General features: G+C 38.4%; 1 protein-coding gene across 2 annotated transcripts; it reads right to left on the minus strand.

Annotated features, from left to right (window-relative positions):
• Positions 1-5,453: 5,453 nt before the first annotated feature.
• On the minus strand, positions 5,454-21,479 carry gyg2 (glycogenin 2). Of its 2 annotated transcripts, none has more exons than XM_017715089.1 (10): positions 21,451-21,479; positions 21,235-21,263; positions 19,302-19,443; positions 18,683-18,857; positions 14,571-14,733; positions 13,128-13,254; positions 12,851-13,019; positions 10,157-10,324; positions 7,173-7,298; positions 5,454-6,198 (listed from the first exon to the last, which is right to left on the minus strand). In XM_017715089.1, the coding sequence occupies exons 2-10, from the start codon at positions 21,239-21,241 to the stop codon at positions 6,082-6,084; spliced, it is 1,194 nt and encodes a 397-aa protein (XP_017570578.1). In that variant the 5' UTR covers positions 21,242-21,263; positions 21,451-21,479; the 3' UTR covers positions 5,454-6,081. The 2 variants fall into 2 exon arrangements, with proteins under 2 accessions (XP_017570578.1, XP_017570577.1); XM_017715088.1 differs by having other exon boundaries at positions 21,424-21,468.
• Between the last annotated feature and the right edge of the window lie 197 nt (positions 21,480-21,676).

A 21,676-nucleotide genomic window follows, 5' to 3' on the forward strand; every position in this document is an offset into this window, starting at 1 on the left:
TCATGTGATTAAATGACAGAAACAGCCATGTTTTGCCTTAAAGGGCTGAGATGCTTATAGAAGCTACACATGTTTTATTGAATTGTTATGAAGGTTTATATAAGCAATAGCATTTTATATTGATCCTCTAAAATAACACAAATCATCACAATTGTAAAAGCAAGGTGCAAAAGAGGATCACTATCTACCACATCTGTGTCAGTATGGTTTCTTCTGGAGCAGCTGCACATGAGCCTAAGGTCACCATGCTCAGTCTTACACATCAGCTAATAGGGTATAAAGACTCCCTTTCACTTGGCTTTGGAGCAGTGGAGCTGTGTTCTCTGGAGTGATGGCACTCCATCCAATATCATTGGGATGCAAGAGAATTGAGATCCAGAAATAATCATCCAACATCAGAACCTGACCTCACTAATGCTCACATGGCTGAATGCAATCAAATCCTCACAGCAATGTTCCAACATCTTGTGTGAAAGCTTCCCAGAATAATAGAGGCTGTTACAAATGTCTACAAACTTTTGGACATGTCTAAAAGTACATGTTCAGATCTAGGGCACGGTTTATTTGAACTAAAATTAAGAAAAGCAGGAAGGAAGTTTAGTAGATGAGATTTGTGAATATTAGGTCAGAGCTAGTACATGCATGAGAGGAATGTGTGGAAGACAAGGGGCAAGGCTGGACAGATGTTGAGCTTCTTTGCTTGTTTGACATCTGCTGTCCTCCTTATGGCTGCTGTTACTTTCACCAGACAAGCCAGTTTTCATGGCGCACGACTAAGTCTTAATGTACCAGATCAAGTGCCTTGAAAACATCTGGGTGTCCAAAAAGATATCTTAAAGGTTAACACTGTCTGAATGAGATTCTTTGTAAAAAAAAAACTTTTTTTGTACATTAGTGTTGCACAATGCTGTTGGATATAAAAGTACAGCTGGGCTGTAGACCAGCAAAACGGTCATGGTTTCTTATGGTTTGACCATTCACTGGGAACTTGAGACACAAGTCTGTAACACGAAGTGGGAGGAATTTGGTTTGGTGGAGCTGTTGAATAATCTTCATGATTCAGTGTAAATATTTACGGGATGGACAAATACTCTGAGTTTGTTGCCTTCGCAGAAAGCGAGGCATTATCTAAAAAATGCTCATTTTCAGTTTTTCACCACAGAAGACAGAATAAATGACAATGCCTCTTGCCATTTTGTATTCCAAGCTACTGATGTTTATGTGAGTGATAAAACAAGCAGTTTTGTGGGTTAATTATTCACAGGAAATGATCTACATATGAAATACATGCATTTGTCTCCAAATGTTTCTTCTACGTTTTGTTTTTGTTACTATTTCTTTGAGACTAATATAGGATTCCATCTTGCTGTAAACAGTCTAATACATTTGCCTTTTGTCTTTCATTTCCTTTCATTTTTTTATTTCACTTTTGTGCAGTTTGTGCTTCCTTTTATTTATTTCTTTAATTTTTTAAGTTACAGTTACTTATTTTTGTTATTTTTATTGATTTTCAATCTTGAGCACTTGAGTCTATATTGCTCCTTATGACATTCCTTTTGTTTTACTTTTGGTGAGTAAACAGTATGCTTTGAAACTTTAACAATGTTTATGTCAGTGACAGATGGTTATAATATTAGATGGTAAAGAGAATATTAGATGGGCCAAAGAAAATAAACAGCTTTCAATAGCTTACATTGTAGCATCTCATTTGAGAGCTTCTTCACAGCTTCAGCAATCAAACAGTGTAATGAACTGTTTAGCTGGCTACTGGGATACCATGGTCATCATTACCCAGTGCTGTACCAAGCTAACAGATCAAACACAGTACATTTCACAGCAGCATTGCACTTTCTATTAACACAGCTAAATATAAGTTAAATAATTACTGGAGGACAGCATTATACAAATGATAAAATACATATGACCTGAATGTCTATTACAAACAGTTATAAGCTTTTAATGTCTGTGTTTTCAGCTGCAAATGTCCATGTACAGCTGCTACAAATAGAACCCCTGTAAGCTTGTGTTAACACAATACTGCATCACATCCCATAAGATGCCTTTTGGAAAATTAGCATTATTACAATGGTGTATATTTGATGAGTACAGAAATGCTTCTACATTAAACATCGCCTACTCAATTTGACTATGTCTGGCAGTCAGTGAAAGCAAAAATATTTTCCAGTAATACTAACATTTACATTTTACGTTGAGCATGTTTATGATTTTGGTACCAAGTCTATCCACCCTAAGTACTAACTGCAGACTGTGTGAGGGTGGAGCCAGGCAACAAACACTAACCCAAATGGATAACAACTCTAGGGGTGTTTCCATCTGTGTAATACATAACAACATATTTAATGGAGAATCTCTGAATGCATATACGTGCACTTCATAATCCAATCATTATCAGATTTCAGCGATGTTCTGATTAGTCAAGTGGACATGGAAACACCTTACTCTGATGTCTTATACTGGACCAAGGCCTAGAAATCCAGAGCAGGATTTTAGTTCAGAAATCGGGTTTTCAGCACAAGTATACCCTTACTCTGATTTCTTTCAGTTTGTGCATGCACACACACAGATCCCTGTCCTGGAAACAGCAAGCAGCATTGGACACAGCACTCGCAAAATGACAACAAAAAATTTTGGAATGGAGCTGAAACCAACTACATGCTTGACGAAATGAAGGATTTGCATATTCATCTTCTATGGTGATGCATTTCATGTTTGTCATGTTTTATTCTGTTTACTGGCTGGTTGCAAAGTGCAAATCTTCTTATAGCCTGACTCCTTTAGACCTAGAGTTTTCACATTATCTGAAATGCATGTAATCACGTTGAACGAATTACTTACTAAATAAAATTTTCTGCACTTATTGGATTATTAAGCACACATAAACATACTCACAGATTGGCTGTGTGAATCTACAGCTCAGGCTAGATGTAAATCAGCCCAGTTTTAGCCGTTTCTTATTTTTCTTACAACTTTTTTTTGATGATACTGCTGTCGCTTCTACAGAAGCTCAAAATAATCTAGTCAGTTTTTAACTGCAGATAAAACGGTGCGGATGCCACTGGGTAAGGTTTCGATAATGTTATGATTGCAATAATAGTGACAAAATGGAATGTTCAATCAACAAAATTAAGGAATAGTGTCATTCAAAGTCAGTTAAAAGTGTGAAATATGTTTTCAAACTTTGGCTTTGAAAAAATTCAATAGAGTGATCCATATACATCTTTACAGTCAGATTGTAGAACAGGAACTATGCGCTTTATAGAGTGTTTAATTATGGCTCTGTCTGCAAAGTGAACCAGGATGTTTGTAGGTTACATCTGTTGTAAAAGTCTGTGAGGCCTCACAGGTTGTTTGTCATTTAGAGGTCAGGGATAACTTTCCTCTGCATGGAGATAAGTGTGTAGTAAACTTTAGAAGATAGAAATGTGGTTATGAGAGCCCCCGCCCACAAACAACCTTACTGCAAGCAGTAAATATGGCCAACAGGTTTGTTCAGAAATGGACAGGGTGGCCTAAACTCCAGATGTTCTGTTACTTTTGTGAAGTAACACTTTTTCTAAAATAAGTACAAAATCGTTTTTTAGGTGCTGGTTTTCTGGTTAAAGTGCAGCCCCTTGTTTCTTTGTCCATTTTATCTGCTTCACTTACTATATAGATGCACTTTGTACTTCTACAATTACAGATTGTAGTTCATCTGTTCCACTGCATACTTTATTAGCTGCCTTCATCCAGTTCTTCAGTGTTCAGTGGTCAGGACCTCCACAGGACCACCACAGAGCAGGTATCATTTAAATGATGGATCATTCTTAGTGCTGGAGTGACACTGAAGTGGTGGTGGTGGTGTGTTAGGACTGTGTTGTGGTGTATTTTTAAATACCTCAGTGTCACTGCTGGATTGATAATAGTCCACCAACCAAAAATATCCAGCCAACCGCGTCCTGTGGGCAGCGTCGTGTGACCACTGATGAAGGATTAGAGGATGACCAACACAAACTGTGCAGCAGATGAACTGCTGTCTCTGGCGTTACCTCCACAAGGTGGACAAAAAAGGTAGGATTGTCCAGTAGAGTGAACAGTGAGTGGACACAGTGTTTAAACACTTCAGCAGCACTGCTGTGTCTCAACTCGTACTAGCGCAACACACGCAAACACACCAGTCTCTGCCCAGATATATTTCTGATATGACCACATTAACAAAGATTAATGTGTAAATGGGAACCCCAGCATAATTTAGTGGATAAGACATAAACAAAGTCATTTAGAGTGCTTTTATGTGAAATGTTCCATTCTAGAAAAACCGAGTCAGAATTGTTCACAGTGGTAGTGAAAGGAAACAGATGTCTGCAGTTTAATGCTTCTAAACGCTCCTTCAGAGAAAGTTCTTACACCAAATGGTTACAGATTAGCTGCCTGATGCCTAAGATGTTGTTTTCCATAGTTTTGGTAAGATTTTGGTCTAAAATCCATTTTTCAAAATCCATTTTTGGAGCACTGGTACATGCAGGGTGTAATAAGGTAATAAAGTACCTAAAGACAACTTTTTCACCATTTTGAGCAGGACACATAAAGACATGTGTGGGTTCACTGAAACATAAATGAAATGGCTGTATGTGTTGTATACATTGCAACTCGTGGTTCCAAACACCACCACTGTAAAAAGTTGTGTGGGAAATGTGAGAAAGTTTCTGCACAATAAAATATTTTACATCAAACCACTCTGAGTGACTTTTTTCCATCTTAACCACTGAATTATGCAGAAAGTGGAAAAAAATCAGTGGAAATTTTTATTTATATTTATTTATTTTTTTAATATCTGGACCACAAAAGGATTAAATTCATTTTAAGTGTAAAGTATACTAAGTTCAATTATAAAATATAAAAAATTTAATTGTAGTGAAGTCTGCGACCATCCAAAAATTTGTTGCCCTAAATTACCAAACGCAAACCATAAAGGTATGTTTATGATTTTAGTACACTGCATGTATACCAGAGCTGTGTCTTGCTGTGTCTTGCTGTAAGTGGTGGAAGCAAGGTATGTATCATTTATTAATTTTAATATATCATACATTTCCTCTGTGTGTCTATATATATATATATATATATATATATATATATATATATACACTGGGGTGAGCAGTCAACCCTCAAATAAAACATTGCTTGAGACCCCAAAATGTTCATAAGTGAACTTAATGTACACTTGCTTCCCATCCTTAAATGACAGTGATAATAATTTATACCCTTCATTAAGGATTTCATGAATATATTGTTTGTTGGGCTGATCTAATGTGAACTCACTCTATATTCATTCATGGGTGAACAAACTGACCTGACTCTATACAAGTACACGGCCTTAAAAAATGTGCACATAACTGAGAGAGTGCCCCCTAGTGACAGATAAAGGTCAACTCCAAGCAGTGCCAAGGCATCATACATAAATCCATCAAAAATCTTTATGTAAGAGTTAAAATAGTGTAAAACATGTTTTTCATCAGAATATCATTATACACACATGAACTAGGTTGGGGTTGCACAGTCATGTGATATGAGAATCTTAAGATCAGCTCGATCAGTGACTCTAACTGAGCTCTAGAAGTATAAAATGACTCACATACAGCGTGATTATGTTTTAAGAACAACAAATTAAATAGAAAATAATACATACTTGTCAAGTATGTGTCACACAATGTGTACAAGAACAAAATCTTGATCATTTGAAAATGTTAAATAGCCATTATTACATTATGTCAACACTTCATCACAAATGGACTAATAGAAATGGTCCAAAATGAACTGGAACAAAATCTTGCATTTAAGGTTCAATATGTTTTCTCCACTTTTACAAAGTTACCCTTTCGATGATGCAAGGTTTTATTTCAGCACTGATAATATGGATCAGTAACAAAAGTTGTGTATCAATATGTTGAGTATAGTTGACTATTAGACTTTCAGTTTAAGCAGCCATTTATTTTTTTCAGTAGCAGCTGTATTAAAGCAGTTATTTAGATAACGGTTGATGTGAAAGCAGATAGATGTAAATGAGAATTTGTTGGACCATTGTTCCTAATTTAGGAACTGGTCAAGTCTTTTCTGGATGTTTTCAAAGGCATCTTTGCCCAGATAATCTGCTCGGCCCTCCTCCCACTGCCTCCGACGTTCCACCTCAGTCTCCACTGCAGCCTGCCAAGGAGACAAAGCGGAAAAATGTCTTAATTGAAAGAGTAACCCTGAAATGCACTGCATCTGTTTGCTCAGGAGTGTACAATGTACATTATTATCAGATTGTTGGAGACATTATGGCACATGTAAATATTTGTGACAGTACTATCCTGAAAACAATAACACATTTTCAAATGTTTAAACCACCTTTAGGCCAAAAGATCTCTAATACGCACTTTTGACAGCAGTTTGGAAAGGAAAGCTTTTATATCGTTATTTAGGCTAAAGCTGCTGTTCGTGGCAAGGAAGTTACTTTGAAGCTGTTTTGAAACTAAACGCAAATAGTTATTGGTAAATACCTTTGATAGTATTTTTTCTTACCTAATAGAAAGTAATAGCCAAAACTTTTTTGGCTAGTGTACACATGAAGTGACCCCCAGTGACCCCCTTTTTCCACTGGTATGTGATTGGTTCCTAGGCACCTCACGATTGTAAAAATATGGCGCTTGATTATTTTTAAATCACTTTGTATGTATATATATATTTCTGTTCAACTGTTGTCTTTCTCATAATCACATGAGCAAACCTGCAGGCAATACTTTAAATCTTATAATAATTAAAATAGCAACGACTCTCATAAGCTGCCTCATCAGTAGTGTTTGATGTTGTAACAAAACCCTCAACAAGCAACATTGCTACAATATATCACTGACTCAAATGTGCACTTTGTCCTTAAAAGTCCATGCAGTACCAGTTATTCACAGGCAGATGGCAGTATTAATCTTAGGAAAACTCAAAGGCTTTTCAGTTCCAGTGGAAAAATAAAGTCATTTGCTGACTTGTGACTAAATAAGTCTGACTTCATTTCCTGTTTTGTTCGACCCTGGCCTGAAAACATTAAAGTCAAATGGCATCAGATTAAAAGGCAACGTTTCCACACTATGAGGACAGTGATCTAGAGAAAGAATGATGGCTTTTGGCACCGTCCTACATACAGCGACTGGTTCTGATACAGTCAGTTTTTCAGCAGACTCTGTCCCCACATCTTCTTCTTCCTGATCAGAGGATGAGCCCTGGAACTCTGAGCAGTCTGATTCCTCAGCGTCACTCAGGTCAGAACTCTGTCGTGTTAAGAGACCATATTGTCAATAACACTAACAAACATCTGAGGTACAGTAGTCGTGTGGAATTACATTCAGTGTAAACCAGATTTTTATGTGTTCTCCATGTTGTGTGTTGGAGCTGATGCGTTTTTCACTAGGTGTGCCTACATTCTTCAGTGGTGACTTAAAGAACTGATGCCTGGAGGGCTTATTGCTGATCCTCTAAAGACAAGGTGGAGCTCTTTTATTGTGACACACACAGAGAGAGAGAGTGAGTGAGAGAGAGAAAAAGAGAGAGACTGAGAGAGGGAGAGAGAGAGAGAGAGAGAGAGAGAGAGACTGAGAGAGGGAGAGAGAAAAAAGAGTGTGTGTGAGAGAGAGAGAGAAAGAGAGAGAGAGAGAGAGAGAGACTGAGAGAGGGAGAGAGAAAAAAGAGTGTGTGTGAGAGAGAGAGAAAGAGAGAGAGAGACTGAGAGAGGGAGAGAGAAAGAAGAGTGTGTGTGAGAGAGAGAGAGAGAAAGAGAGAGAGAGACTGAGAGAGGGAGAGAGAAAGAAGAGTGTGTGTGAGAAAGAGAGAGAGAGAGAGAGAAAGAGAGAGAGAGACTGAGAGAGGGAGAGAGAAAGAAGAGTGTGTGTGAGAGAGAGAAAGAGAGAGAGAGAGAGAGAGAGAGAAAGAGAGACTGAGAGAGGGAGAGAGAAAGAAGAGTGTGTGTGAGAGAGAGAAAGAGAGAGAGAGAGAGAGAGAGAGAGACTGAGAGAGGGAGAGAGAAAGAAGAGTGTGTGTGTGTGTGAGAGAGAGAGAGAGAGAGAGAGAGAGAGAGAGAGACTGAGAGAGGGAGAGAGAAAGAAGAGTGTGTGTGTGTGTGTGTGAGAGAGAGAGAGAGAGAGAGAGAGAGAGAGAGAGAGAGAGAGAGACTGAGAGAGGGAGAGAGAAAGAAGAGTGTGTGTGTGTGAGAGAGAGAGAGAGAGAGAGACTGAGAGAGGGAGAGAGAAAGAAGAGTGTGTGTGTGAGAGAGAGAGAGAGAGAGAGAGAGAGAGAGAGACAGAAAAGTCAGAGAGAAGAGTGAGTCAGTGTGAATGGGAGATCATAACGCCTTCCTTCCGTACTTCCGTATATTTGTGATTGAAACACAGTATTAGGAAGGATCTCTAAACTACCTGACTGTACCTGAGCTAGAGATGACACATGTTATTACTGATTAATGTTATTTTCATTATTATTGTTTTACCCACCTGCTGGTACATAGTCACAATCAAAATACAGAAGATCGGCTAAAGTCAATACACTTTGATGAAACATTACAGGAGGACAAGAACCGTGGTTTAATGTATGCTAAGACAGAGGTTTTCTGACCCACCACCCAATTATGTTCTACTAAATATCTATTAAATGCAAATGGATGTTACGTTGAATGTAATAGATTCTTGAAAATCCAGTGGGGAACCCTCAGGGCTGGATTTAATTAGAGCTTCAGGGAAGGCCTAGGGCTTTTTGTGATGTTAAACAATAAGTGTCTGTAATTTTACTTTCATTAATATACTGCAGTAATTCACAGATAACAGTATTAGGTAACATTTTATTTGGATGGTCCGCTGTAGATACGTTTTAGATGCTTAGTATATCCTTAAATAATAACATTCAACTAAATAATCTACGAAATGCAGTAAATGCTCAAAATAGAGTTTACATTTTTATTTGTAGCAATTATGTAAAAATAATACTATCTAAATCTAGTTTTTCTGTCTGCATTGTAGCTGCAAGGCTGAATTTTGCTGTAATACTTAGCCACATTTGTCTGATAGCTCCAGTGCAAAACTAAAGAAGCAAAGAGACATTAAACATGTCTTGGCTGATCAAACCTTTAGAGTAAAGGGTCAATTGTGTAATTTTGATACTGGGCTGAATAACTTTAAAGTCATCATAAATGAGAAATCTCCCTTACTGTACTGTGACATATTTCTGAGCGAAACACGTTTTCAGGGAGGGTCTTTGGGCTAGCAGACTGTTTTGCTGGATGATTGAGGGTGATGATGGGTTAATATTGTTTTCCCCCACCTACTGGTGGACAATGAAAAGTCAGACAGAATTCAAGGCAGGCAAAAATCATTCCATTTCAACTGCTATACCGCAAATAAAGTGGAAACAAGAATTTTGTCATTTGAATAACATGACATGATGAATTGTATTCAATACTTAATATGACCAGGAACATGAAGTAAGAAACTACAAGAGAAATTCCTCTGATTTTTCTAAATGTTTGCATAATTCAATCATTTAGATATAAACAAAGTTATTCAGAGTGGTTTTGTGTGAAATGGTACATTTAGAGAAACTACAAATGTGTATTCTTTACAGTGGTGGTGATAGGAACCAGGGGTCATGATGCCTGCAACACAAATATATCCATTCCATTCACTTTCCAAAATGACTAGTAAACCTACATGAGTCTTCTAACTTTTTACATGTAATGGTGATGATATTAAATCTGAAAACAAAGTTTTTCTTTGCCTTACTTTGCTTTTTCTTTGCCTACTTTGCCTAACAGCGCCTTGCATTTACCTCTCCACCATGAATGCATCTGATCAAGTTTTAGTTTTAGGCCAAACCTGACCTTAAAGCTATTGTAAAACAATCTCTCAGGCATCGGTCATCATATTTCATGTGATAACTTTTAATAAAGGGAGCATTAAACTCTCCAGACATCTGGTTCCTATCACCACCACTGCGAACAATTACAATCTCACGTCAAACCACTCTGAATGACTTTGTTTACATCTTAACCATTTAATTACAGAGAAAGTTTGGAAAAAATAGTGGGATTCGCCTTTAAGTGAGATTTCACAGAGAAAGACAGAGAGAAAAACAGCTCACTCACTGCCAAAATCCGCTCATTCCCCATCATCTTCTCCAGCTGACAACATGAGGAGGGCACGTTCAAAGTCAAATCTCCATGCGGCTGGCTGAGCGTCTCCTCTTCGCTACTCTGGGACTCTTGGCTTTGAGGCTGAGGAGCCGTCTGTAGTGCTGCCAAAGGCTGCTTCCTCTTTAGTGAAAAAAGGCAAGAAGAGATAAACACACAGCTGCATCCTCCTCTATTGCAGGTTTTATTGGGAGGTGGATTCTAACCTTGTGTAGTAAATGAAAAATAAATACCCAAAGAGAACACATGCACTCGTATACATAAAGGTTCCTAGCTCGGACCCACAGCTCTAAGAAAACCCTGTAATTGGTACAGCACCTTTAAATGATGAGATTTTTTTGAACGATTTCTCATATTCACTCACTTTATTTACAAAAAACATTTTTTAAAGGCTCTTCTATCGGATCGTTCCAAAGAACCTTTTTGATTGTGTAGAGATACTCTAGACGTCTGTTGTTATGTACTAAGTGTAGAGTGCTGTGCAGAGGTCAGAAACCATCCTTCATTTATTCAATTACCAGTCAAAATGTCCATTAGTACAAGTTATTCTGTGTAAATAAAAAAACAGAAAACAAATAGACACACACACACACACACACACTCACACACACACACACACACACACACACATCTTCTAAGCCGCTCCTCTTTCGGGGGTGCTGGAGCCTACCCCAGCGGTCATAGGGTGGGAGGCAGGATTGAAAACAAATTCTTAACAGAAAACTACACAGAAGGCTCAATAACTCAAAATGATCAAATGTTTCAGTATCTAATGTGTTCACATTACTGAAGACCAGGATTCACAGAAACACCTGTGGATTTATTCAGATCTGAAGAGTGGAGTTTGATTTTCTCCTCTCTCTCAATGACGAAAACTTAGTACTGTTTGTCTGATTTGGTGGTCAACCAGGTGCACATATAAATATATATATATATATATACCAAATAAGGTGTTTGGAAACCCACTTATTTTTATTTGATTCCCAACTTATCTATCTTATATCTAATATCCTTATAAATATATCTTGAAATGAATAACTTGTGCCTGCGATTGACTGGCGACCTGTCCAGGGTGTATCCTGCCTTCGGCCCGAAGACTGCTGGGATAGGCTCCAGCACCCCCCCGCGACCCTGACGGAGAAGCGGATTAGACAATGGATGGATGGATGGATGGAATAACTTGTGCTTTAAGGCCAATTGGACTGGACACCTCAACAGTTGATCTTGAATATGTTGAACACAAAGAAAAAATATAAAAGAAGATGGTTTACATGTTGAAAGACATTCATTATCTCTGAAAATAGACATTTCTTCAAGAAAAAAGCACCATCTTCTCTAGAAAAGAGCGCCTCAAGTCATTTTTTTCTTTTTTGTGAGGGGTGAGGGGCAGTCTCTTTACATGCTCAAGAGCCCCACCTCCTCAATACTAATCATTTATTGGTTACTTTATTGGATGAGGGAAATAAATCTTAACTGTATGTTAAGGTGGTAATATTTTATTCCAAGTATTTTTGTACCATTTCTATTGACTTATTCATCATGAGGTGGGTAAAAGTGGCGAAGGTGTGGGGAAGGGGGTGGGGAGGAATTAAGGGGGGCCTGGAGAAGGCGCTTCGCCTGGCATCCCAGTCTAGGTACCTCAGTCCACTGGGTGTCATAGCGATAACACAGCAAATTGCCATGGAGACAACCTTGCAGGGGTCCCGGGCAGAGTCAACAATCAGCAGGTGTTTGGGGGAGTGGGTGAAGGGATAAAAAGAGTGTCTCGCTGCAGTGTTCTTCTGGAGGAATTTGTTGTTCCGGCAGCGGCCTTGGCCAAGGCCAGTGCTGATACGGGGAGCCAAAAGCAGATTAACAGGATTATTTTGGCCTTCAGGCCAGTAGTCGCCTTTTCACGACTACTCACCTAGTCTGTTTTGTCCATCAGGTCTCTCAATCGATCCATATTCCTTTGCAAAGCTGCCAGCTTCTCCATGATGTTTCCGTGTTGCGATTTGTGGTCACAGTCTGAGTGCTGACAGCTCTGCCCACCATGTCAATCATGTCGGGCAGCTTTAAGGGGCCATGGACAGCTGTCCTCATTTTCTGAATCTCGTGATAAACCAGGGCAATGCCTAAACCAATCAGCAAAATACCTGTAATCATGGTTCCGAATAGACGCCCTCAATACCCTCCACGGAAAGAGCCGCCAGGCACATGACTCGCCACCTTTCCATGTCCTTCGTGTAGCCAGCTGCAAACTTTCCGGCAGGACAGGCTGGTTCCCCCGAACCCAGACTTCTTGTCGAGAAGATGGTGTCAATTGCATTGAGAAACCATTTGATCAAATCCATTTTTCTTAGTTTGAAGAGCAGAGCGGAGAGAGTCTCTCAAGTAAAGACAGTAGACTAGACAAGACTGGAGAAGCGAAGCAGGAGAGATAAGGGAGAGGAGAGGGAGAAAGTGCGACCACCTTCATTGAGAGCCAGAGAGAGAAGAAAATGTGTGTGTGTGTGTGTGTGTGTGTGTGTGTGTGTGTGTGTGTGTGTGTGTGTGTGTGTGTGTGTGTGTGTGTGTGTGTGTGTGTGTGAATAATAAAATATGATAATTGTTAGTGAGAATGTACCTTTTACATGCTAAAAAATGCTCAAATTGATAAGGTTCTCTTACTTGCTGGTCTGTCTGGCTGTTGTACTCCTCCCACCATAAATTTACATAGTGCTCCAAATTCCTGCTGAAATCCAATGGATCAACGCCACTGGACGGGTGTTGGTTGTATCGGAAGTTCCAGGGCTTGGTTGCACCCAGGAAGTGAATAATTCTTGCCTGATGACCATACCTGCATAACACCAAACGATCAGCATAAAGAAAATAACTTCATTAAAAAATAATTCCCCTTTATTCCTTTGTTTACATTTTGGTTTATGGTTTGCTGTTGAATACATACTTGTGGAAAGCAGGTAAGTATGTGTACAGTGCACTGGCACTTAGGTTATAAATAAACGGTAGATGTTTGTTGATGTCTTTTGTTGCCCAGTCACTGAAGAAAGAGTTTAGAAGTCCTTGGTCACCTCCTAAAAAACAAAATGCAACGTTAAAAGGCTCATATCATGGAAAGATCATTATTTCATGCTTTTTTGAAATGAAACAGTCCATTTATTCCCATTTGTTCATAGGATCTGTCCATGGAAACTGCATAAACAGCCTGTTTTGAAGTCATTGTTGACTATGATATCACAAAAACCAGTGCAATTACATATGTCTGCCTATTCACTCACACTGAAGTTATAAGGAGTGCCTGGACTGCTTTTTGAAAGTGGCACAGTGCAGGACAGCTGATCAGGCATAACATTATGACCACCTCCTTGTTTCTATGCTCATTGTCCATTTTATCAGCTCCACTTACTGTATAGGTGCACTTTGTATTTCTACAGGTACAGACTGTAGTCCATCTGATTCTCTGATACTTTATTAGCCCCCTTTCACCCTGTTCTCCAGTGGTCAGGCCCCCCATGGACCCTCACACAGCAGGAACTATTTGAGTGGTGGAACATTCTCAGCACTGCAGTAACACTGGTGTGGTGGTTATGTGTTAGTGTGTGTTGTGCTGGTACAAGTCGTTTAGACACAGCTGAGCTGCTGGAGTTTTTAAACACTGTGTCCACTCACTGTCCACTTTATTAGACATTTCTACTTTATCAGACCACATTATAGATGTAATGTCAGAGATGATGCAGGCTGGATATTATTGGGTAGTGGACTACTTTCAGTCCAGCAGCGACACTGAGGTGTTTGAAACTCCAGCAGCACTAGTCTGATCCACTCGTACCAGCCCAACACACACTAACACACCACAACCATGTCAGTGTTACTGCAGTGCTGAGAATGATCCACCACCCAAATAATACTTGCTCTGTGAGGGTCCATGGGGGTCCTGACCACTGAAGAACAGGGTAAAAGTATACAGAGAAACAGACGGACTACAGTCTGTAATTGTAGAACTATAAAGTGCACCTGTATAGCAAGTGGAGCTGATAAAATGGACAATGAGCGCAGAAACAAGGAGGAGGTCATAATGTTATGCTTGATTGGTGTATTTCATTCACTGAAAAGCTTCAGGACTTTGCATCAGAGTTACACTGAATGTGCCTGAAATGATTAGCTTTTCTGCAGCTGCATTCAAAAAAATAAAGATACCTAAATAGTTCTTGACTTGGGCATGTGGTTGGGTAAAGAACCTTTACATTATGTGCAGGTTCTTTAAATCTTAAGGTTCATATGCACATCTCATTTACCAAAAAATAAATAATAATAAGAAGAAGAAGAACCCTCCAAAGAACTTTTATCTTGGTTTTGAGAACGTATACCACAACAATTTCCTTCACTTCACCGTCAAAGCTGCCATGCAGGTCAGCATGCTCCAGCAGGCGCAAGTAGGTGTCCAGGCAGGGTCTGAAAACAAAGACTCCAGAATTGAAGCAATCCGGCCAGCCTGGATCTGCAGCCGCTGACAACTCCTCTCGATCGAATAGCTCATCTACATTACCCAACACCTGAGAAAACACAGAAGAGTATAAGACAGATCAAATATCAGCCCCTCATTTCTATAACAATGAGTAATGTTGCCCTTACCATAAAAAGTCTGAAGTTTGCTTCTTTTTTTTATATAATAGGTTGCAATTTAATGTGATTTTTGTAATAAACTGCTGTACATACACAACAAGCACAAATTATGTTTATTTATACATTTTAATAAAAAAAATAAACTTAATTTACAAAATGTTATTATAAATAACTTACAGTAATCACACACTGTTACCAGAACAAAATCCACTTCAATGACTTTGCACTGCAATCAATCTACTTTACAATGGTTAAATAAAGTGCATGTTAAAGTAATTCTATGTGTAGTTAGCCAACACGAGTTTGGTTCCATTAAACATCAAACAAAACAAACTTAGTTAGGTGGACACTTAAACTGAAAATGGATTGCAAGGGCATTATTTCACAAAGAACATATTATCATGATCGGTATTAGTAGTATTAGTTTTAAAAGTGATTCTACGCTACGCTACATGTTTAATTCAACATGGGGCATCTTTAACAATATTGGGCTCCCAAAATAGACGGACTGGAAAAAAGTTCCTGACAAACTGTCCTTTAAACAGTTTTTGGTCACACATGACCATTATTAATAGGTCATTATCTAATCAACTTTTCAAAACTAACCTTGGACATCCATTGACGTTATGAAGCGGTCGCCAATATGAATAGGTCACCAACAAGCGAATTTTAACATCTATTGAAATGATTGAAATTATAAATTTATTGAAATTATAAGTCATTAAGTGACTTAAAATGGACATAACATGGATTATAGACACAAATTTATCGTCATAATATGTCCATGACAGACAAATTTTTTACAGATTTTGGACATTCAAAGGCATTCTTTGTTCACTGGGATTGCACATATAAACTACACATATAAATCATCATGTTTGCCACAAATGACTAGGACCACTTTACTAATACAGCATCAAAACAGCATCGGTTCTTCATGGCATGGATTCCACAAGATGTTGGAAACATTTCTTTGATATTCTGGTCCATGTTGACATGATTTGATCATGCAGTTTCTATAGATTTTTCAGGTGCACTGTCATGCTGCACATCTCCGCACATCCCATACACCCCATATCTTAAACATCCCATACATGCTATACTGGATTCAGATCCAGTGACTGGAAAGCCCACTAAAGGACACTGAACTCATTATCTTTTTCATGAAATCATTTTGAGATGATCTTTTACTTGACATTATGCATTATCATGCTGGAAGTAGATATTAAAAGATGGTAAATTGTGGCCATAGAGAAATGCACATGGGCAGCAACAATGCTCAAATGGACTGTGACATTCAAGCAATAACGGACTGGATTTAACATGTGTCAAAAACACATTCCCCACACCATTACACCACCTCCACCAGCCTGAACTACAGACCAAGCTACATTTTTCCAGTCTTCAAGCTTTCTGTGCTTGGCTGATAGAAATGGAACTCAACGTGGTCTTCTGCTGTTGTAGCCCATCCACCTCAAGGTTTGAAGTGATGCACCTTCTGAGATACTTTTCTGTTCACCGTATTTGTAGAGAGTAGTTATCTGAGTTACTGTAGCATTTCTGTCAGCTCAACCAGTTTGGCCAATCTCTGCTGACCTAACAATATTTTTGACATTATTTTTGTCATTAACAAGAACTTCTGCTCACTGGATGTTTTTTCTCTATTGCACCATTCTGAGTAAGCTTTAGAGAATGTTGTGCATGAAAATTCCAGATCAGCAGTTATGTAATTACTCAAACCAGCTTGTCTATGTCAAACAACAGCCATGCCATGGTTGAAGTTACATTTTTTCCCATTCTGATGGTTGATGTGAACATTACATGAAGCTGCTGGCACATATCTGCATGGATTTTATGCACTGCACTGCTGCCACATGATTGGCTGACTAGTTCATTGCATTAAAAAGTAGATGTACAGATGTTCCCAATAGTGCTTGGTGACTATACATTATAGCTAAAACCAGTAGGAGCAGGCATCTTCAAATCGGAATTTTGCCTGTACTTTTCACTTTAAGCCTGTCTAAAAGCACAGAGTGTCGGAAACCATGTAAACAAGGCTATTTGACATAGGCATGAATTTAGCTAAATAGTAATTGGTGTACCTAAGCTGACATTACTTGTTAGCTATATTAGCCTCATCACTGCAGAAATAATAAAGAAGCAAACTTCAGACACCAAAAATGTTTTGGCTGTTTGATTACAATTGGTTATGAGGGAGGCAATTGCGTAATGGATATCACATGATTACTGGTAAAAGCAGGAATCCAGCAATGATAGCCCAAGTGCCGACCACATTCTGCTTAACAACATTTATGAAGTGTTTTTATCAGCCATTAAATCATACACAAAGTGTTTGTAACAAGTATAGTATTATTGAACACAAAGCAATTATAGTTGTGACAGCAGGGCAATATGACTGCAGTTGGGTGTGGACCACTGGACATCAACTCTTTGTGAAATCTTTGTGAAAACACACATTTATCACAGTCTTTTGAAGTCTATTTGGCTGGCCATGGCCTTTAAACACAAGCCTGCCCAAATGTTTTCACTGTTTGCTTTGTCAGCAAGGAGAACAGGTTCTTTGAGTGACATGCCATGAACATAATTTTTCAGTAGTGATTCACTTTATATTATAGTCTAGAGCAAATACTGAAATACACATTGGGGTACTTTTGCACTGACTGGCGTTCACTGTCAATTGAAGACCAATGTAAAAAGTCCAGTTGGTTGGCGCCTGTCTGAGCTTCAATAACAATATACATTTGGGCAAACATTTGTCATTTGCAGAATTATAGAACAGAGATGTTTATGTGGCAAATATATTATTATTATTATTATATATATACAAATATATATTGGAAAAATAGGACATTGGCGCCCTTCCTCTGAACAAGCTTGTGTCCATGTTTCAGTAGCATGTTCTCTACTATTCTTTTCCAGATTGAAAATACACAATATAATCTTTCCAAATGGCATTCAAAGTATGTTTCTAGTTAATTAGCTGGTGTTGTTCTGTTTTTACAGTCTATAATTAAGTGCACCATTTTCTATTGTATTTTTTTTTAACAATAGATAGAAAGACTGCTAAAGGGAATGGCTAAATTCAAAAAAATTCAAATGGCATGTGAAAGAATGTATGATTTGCACAGAACTGGCACTTGTTGAAGTTATTGCTACCCATGGCTAATCTAAGGAAGTCTTTAAAGAATGAACCTAAATAAAAACTCAAAATGGTCAAATTATTTTTCGACTTGACAGACAAAACAAAGCTGACTCAGTCAGCAGGTTAGCAGATTAGGTGCATCAATAAAAACCATAGAGCCACAGCTGATTTTAAGGTGGAGGACCATTCTCAGCACTGCAGTGACACCAACATGGTAGTAGCATGGTAGTGAGTGCTGTGCTACCCAGTCAACAGTCTACTGTAATCAGTAACTGATCACTGATGAAGAGCTGGAGGATGATAATTGTGGATGTGATGCAGTCTCTGACAGCATATCTACACTGTACAATATTGTTTGTCAATTGAGATATATAAAAAAAGTTGTAATGTAAAACAAGCAACTAAACTGGTTTATATAAAAAAATCTATAAATAAATACATACTTTCAATTAAACAATGCAAAGCAAAAATAAAAAGTTTAGATGAACATAAACCAATATTTTGTCCATGCCACTGTTGGGCTGAGAATGATCCACCTCCCAAATAATACCTGGTCAGCGGTGGCCCTGTGGCGGTGCCTCTTTGATTGACGGGGTGAAGGTGGACTGATAAATTATGCATCAACAGATGGGCTTCCGTCAGTAACTGTAAACCTACAATGTGCACCTATACAGTTCCTGAAGGACAGTGAGTGTATTACTTTGGTGAACACTCACGAGTGTATCAGCATCTAGAAACACACACTTAGTGTAGTGTGTGAGTGTCCAGCAATGAATCTTGGTGAAAGTGACACCCAGGTCAGGACGCCTCAGCCAGGAGAGGTGAGCACTGTCCCTGCTGTCCAACACATCCACCACTATGATCTCATCAAACACATCCTCTAAAGACACACTGAGGACACATAAACACAAGACAATTACTGTGCATGGATGAGTAACAGTGACAGGACTCAACTGATGAACTCCTTGAGTGGAATGCTTCTAGATGAATTGCTTTTACATAGATTTTATCAGTGCATTACATTTGTCAGTGCATTAAAAATAATGTTAATTTATGGACACTAGGGTTTAACAATGCATTGATCTGAATGTGGTCAGTATGCAGTATGTATATGTAGTCTTTCTAGGCCAGAATAAAAAAAAAACATGCTGTTTTCAGACAGTAAAAAGCTTGGTACCCAAAGAATCAAATTTAATTAAGACAGAATTTTACATTTCTTGATGCACTGAATCAATTTCTAAAGTCAAATGAATTAATGCCCACAAATTGTTATTCACAGTTAACCATTTTCATGGTGCATTTTGAAGCAAGACTTCAGATTTGAAAGATCCTTACTGCGTCTCTCTGCTAATATTGGGAGAGATCATCACCACCAATTTTCGAGTCGTTCCATGCTTTCGTAAACGCTTGCCCACCACTAGACTCCCCTTACAGTAGACGTCAGTAGTAGCCAGAGTCACAAAGGCCTGGTGAGCCTCTGAAAGAGAAAAAGAGATACATACTGATAAACAGAGAGACAATGATATAAAAGCACAGTAGAAACATGTGGTGAAATAGTTGCAACACCAAAACAGTGAATGTAATACAGCAGATTATTTATTTACTTACTACCATATACAGCATATATCATATAAGAAGATCCCTTTTTCACTTGGGGTATCAAATTGGACTATTATTTAATAAGACAGTTACGTGTAGACAGTAGGAATTCCTAAGTAAAAGAAAAATGTACTTTTTAAACAAACTCTGGTTAAGATTCAGACACTTTATCTTGCAACCAGCTTTTTATTTGGGCTTTCCCATATTCTATTCTACCACCTGGCTACAAAAGCAGGTGGGTTCTTGGACTGAAACCTGACAATAAAGCAGCAATAAATATTTACACCATGATGCTCACTAATGTGATCCCTCCTCTGATGCAGGCTTGATTAATCAGAGGCCATCCATATTTGATTAATGGCTCAGTTTTTTCTCTGACCTTCTTCCTGCTGCCAGACCAGAGGAACAGATGGCCATTAGATGACTGAAATGTCTCAGTTCATTGGATAGAGGAAGAGGTCGAAAGGATATGCTGGCACGCAGAATTAATTTTAAAAATAATAAAACTTAATTGGTGTGTGATTTTAATTGAATGTAGTGTGTTATTGTAGGTTGCCAAAGGGTTAGAGTACTTTCTCTTATGGAGTTGAACTAGTTTATTGTCACTTTAATGGAACTAACAGATCTCTGGTATTAATACAGCAGCATTTGCATATTAAACAATACCTAAGTCCAGTTTTTGGTGGTTTTAAATGGTCTAAGCTGGTCTTTGATGGTCAAGGTTGTTGATCATCCAGTTGGACTTGAAAACATGAAAACATACCCCATGCTGATTAAATCAACTGATTAAACTGGTCACCCTGCCTGTCCAAGCTGGTGGACCAGCCTGATCATGCTGGTCAACTAGCTTGCTCAAGCTGTTCATGTTGGTTAACAACCTTTAGCATGAAGTGTGCTATAAGCTAATAAGCAATAGTGAGAATGCTAATGGAAAGCTTTAACATGAAGCATGCTAAAGGCTAAAGAACAATGCTAACAGGCTGTTGGAATGCCTTAACATGAAATATGCTAGTAAGCACCAGTGAGAATGCTACAGGAAATCATGATAAATGATAGTGAGTGCTATAGGCATGATTGAAGCAAGATGTACACACTCAAAAAAGATGGTTCTTCAAGGGTTCTTTAGCAAAGAAAATAGTTATACATAGAACCATGGACACTCAAAGAACCCTTTTCATGATTAAAGGGTTCCTTGCATCATAAAAGTGTTCTTTAGACCGATGGAGGATGCGTTGTACGTACTTCTACATAGTACCTTTTGAAAAGTCTTATGTAGCACCAAAAAGGGCTCTGCTTTTGTTACAAGCTTAACATTGTAAGAACATAAGAAGCCTTTGTGTTCTGTACAGCACCATCTTCAGCACATTCTCCATCAATATGAAGGGTCTTTTGAGTGTCCATGGCTCTATATAGAGCTATTTTCTCTACTAAAGAACCCTTTATGAACCATTTTTAAGTGTGTAGGCTAATAGACTGTAGTGAGTATGCTGTAGGAATGCTTTAGCATGAACTAATGTTATGCTATAGGCTAATGATGAACCTTATTAATATAATAATAGTACAATCTTATTCATAAGCACCTTTCAAGTGTCAAGGATATAGTGAGTTTATGAAATCTATCCAGAGGCTAACTGAGAGTTTTAAGAGGAGATTTAAGCTCTTTACTTACCTGTCATTTTCCTGTAGTACTCCTGATGTCTAGTAAAGAAATTTATGTTGCAACATTAAATCAAAGACCAAAAAGCAACAGTCAGTGCATAAAGATCTGCCCCTAGATCCAACACTGTGACTATGTCTATTACTATGTCTGCCCGGTCTAAAAATCAAGTTGGCTATAGAATATTAGCTTATACTGTACATGAAGTAGAACAAGCTGAAACTCAACCAGTCGTAGTGGTTACTCCAGAAGTCGTCACACTAAAGAAAAGGTCAACAGGAGAAAAAATAAACAAGTGGGTCTGGGTATAACGGTCATGAGATACTGGAGGTCATTCAACTGGGCTAACACATTTAGCCTGGGCTGCTATGCAATGTGCAGTGAATGGGATCTGCAGTACTCATAGTACCTACTGCTCTCAATAGAAATCATACAGAGGAGTACCTCATTTTGA

Source organism: Pygocentrus nattereri, chromosome 12, assembly GCF_015220715.1.
Source record: "Pygocentrus nattereri isolate fPygNat1 chromosome 12, fPygNat1.pri, whole genome shotgun sequence".
In the NCBI taxonomy this organism is placed as follows: domain Eukaryota; kingdom Metazoa; phylum Chordata; class Actinopteri; order Characiformes; family Serrasalmidae; genus Pygocentrus; species Pygocentrus nattereri.

Bases quoted from the DNA above. Each gene is read 5' to 3' on its own strand.
- gyg2 (XM_017715089.1), bottom strand. The intron at 13,255-14,570 runs GTGAAGTGAAGG...TTTGTTTTTTAG, and splicing joins CCTGCATGGCAGCTTTGACG to GAGGTGACCAAGGACTTCTA. The intron at 7,299-10,156 runs GTGAGTGAGCTG...TTAACACGACAG, and splicing joins GGAATGAGCGGATTTTGGCA to AGTTCTGACCTGAGTGACGC.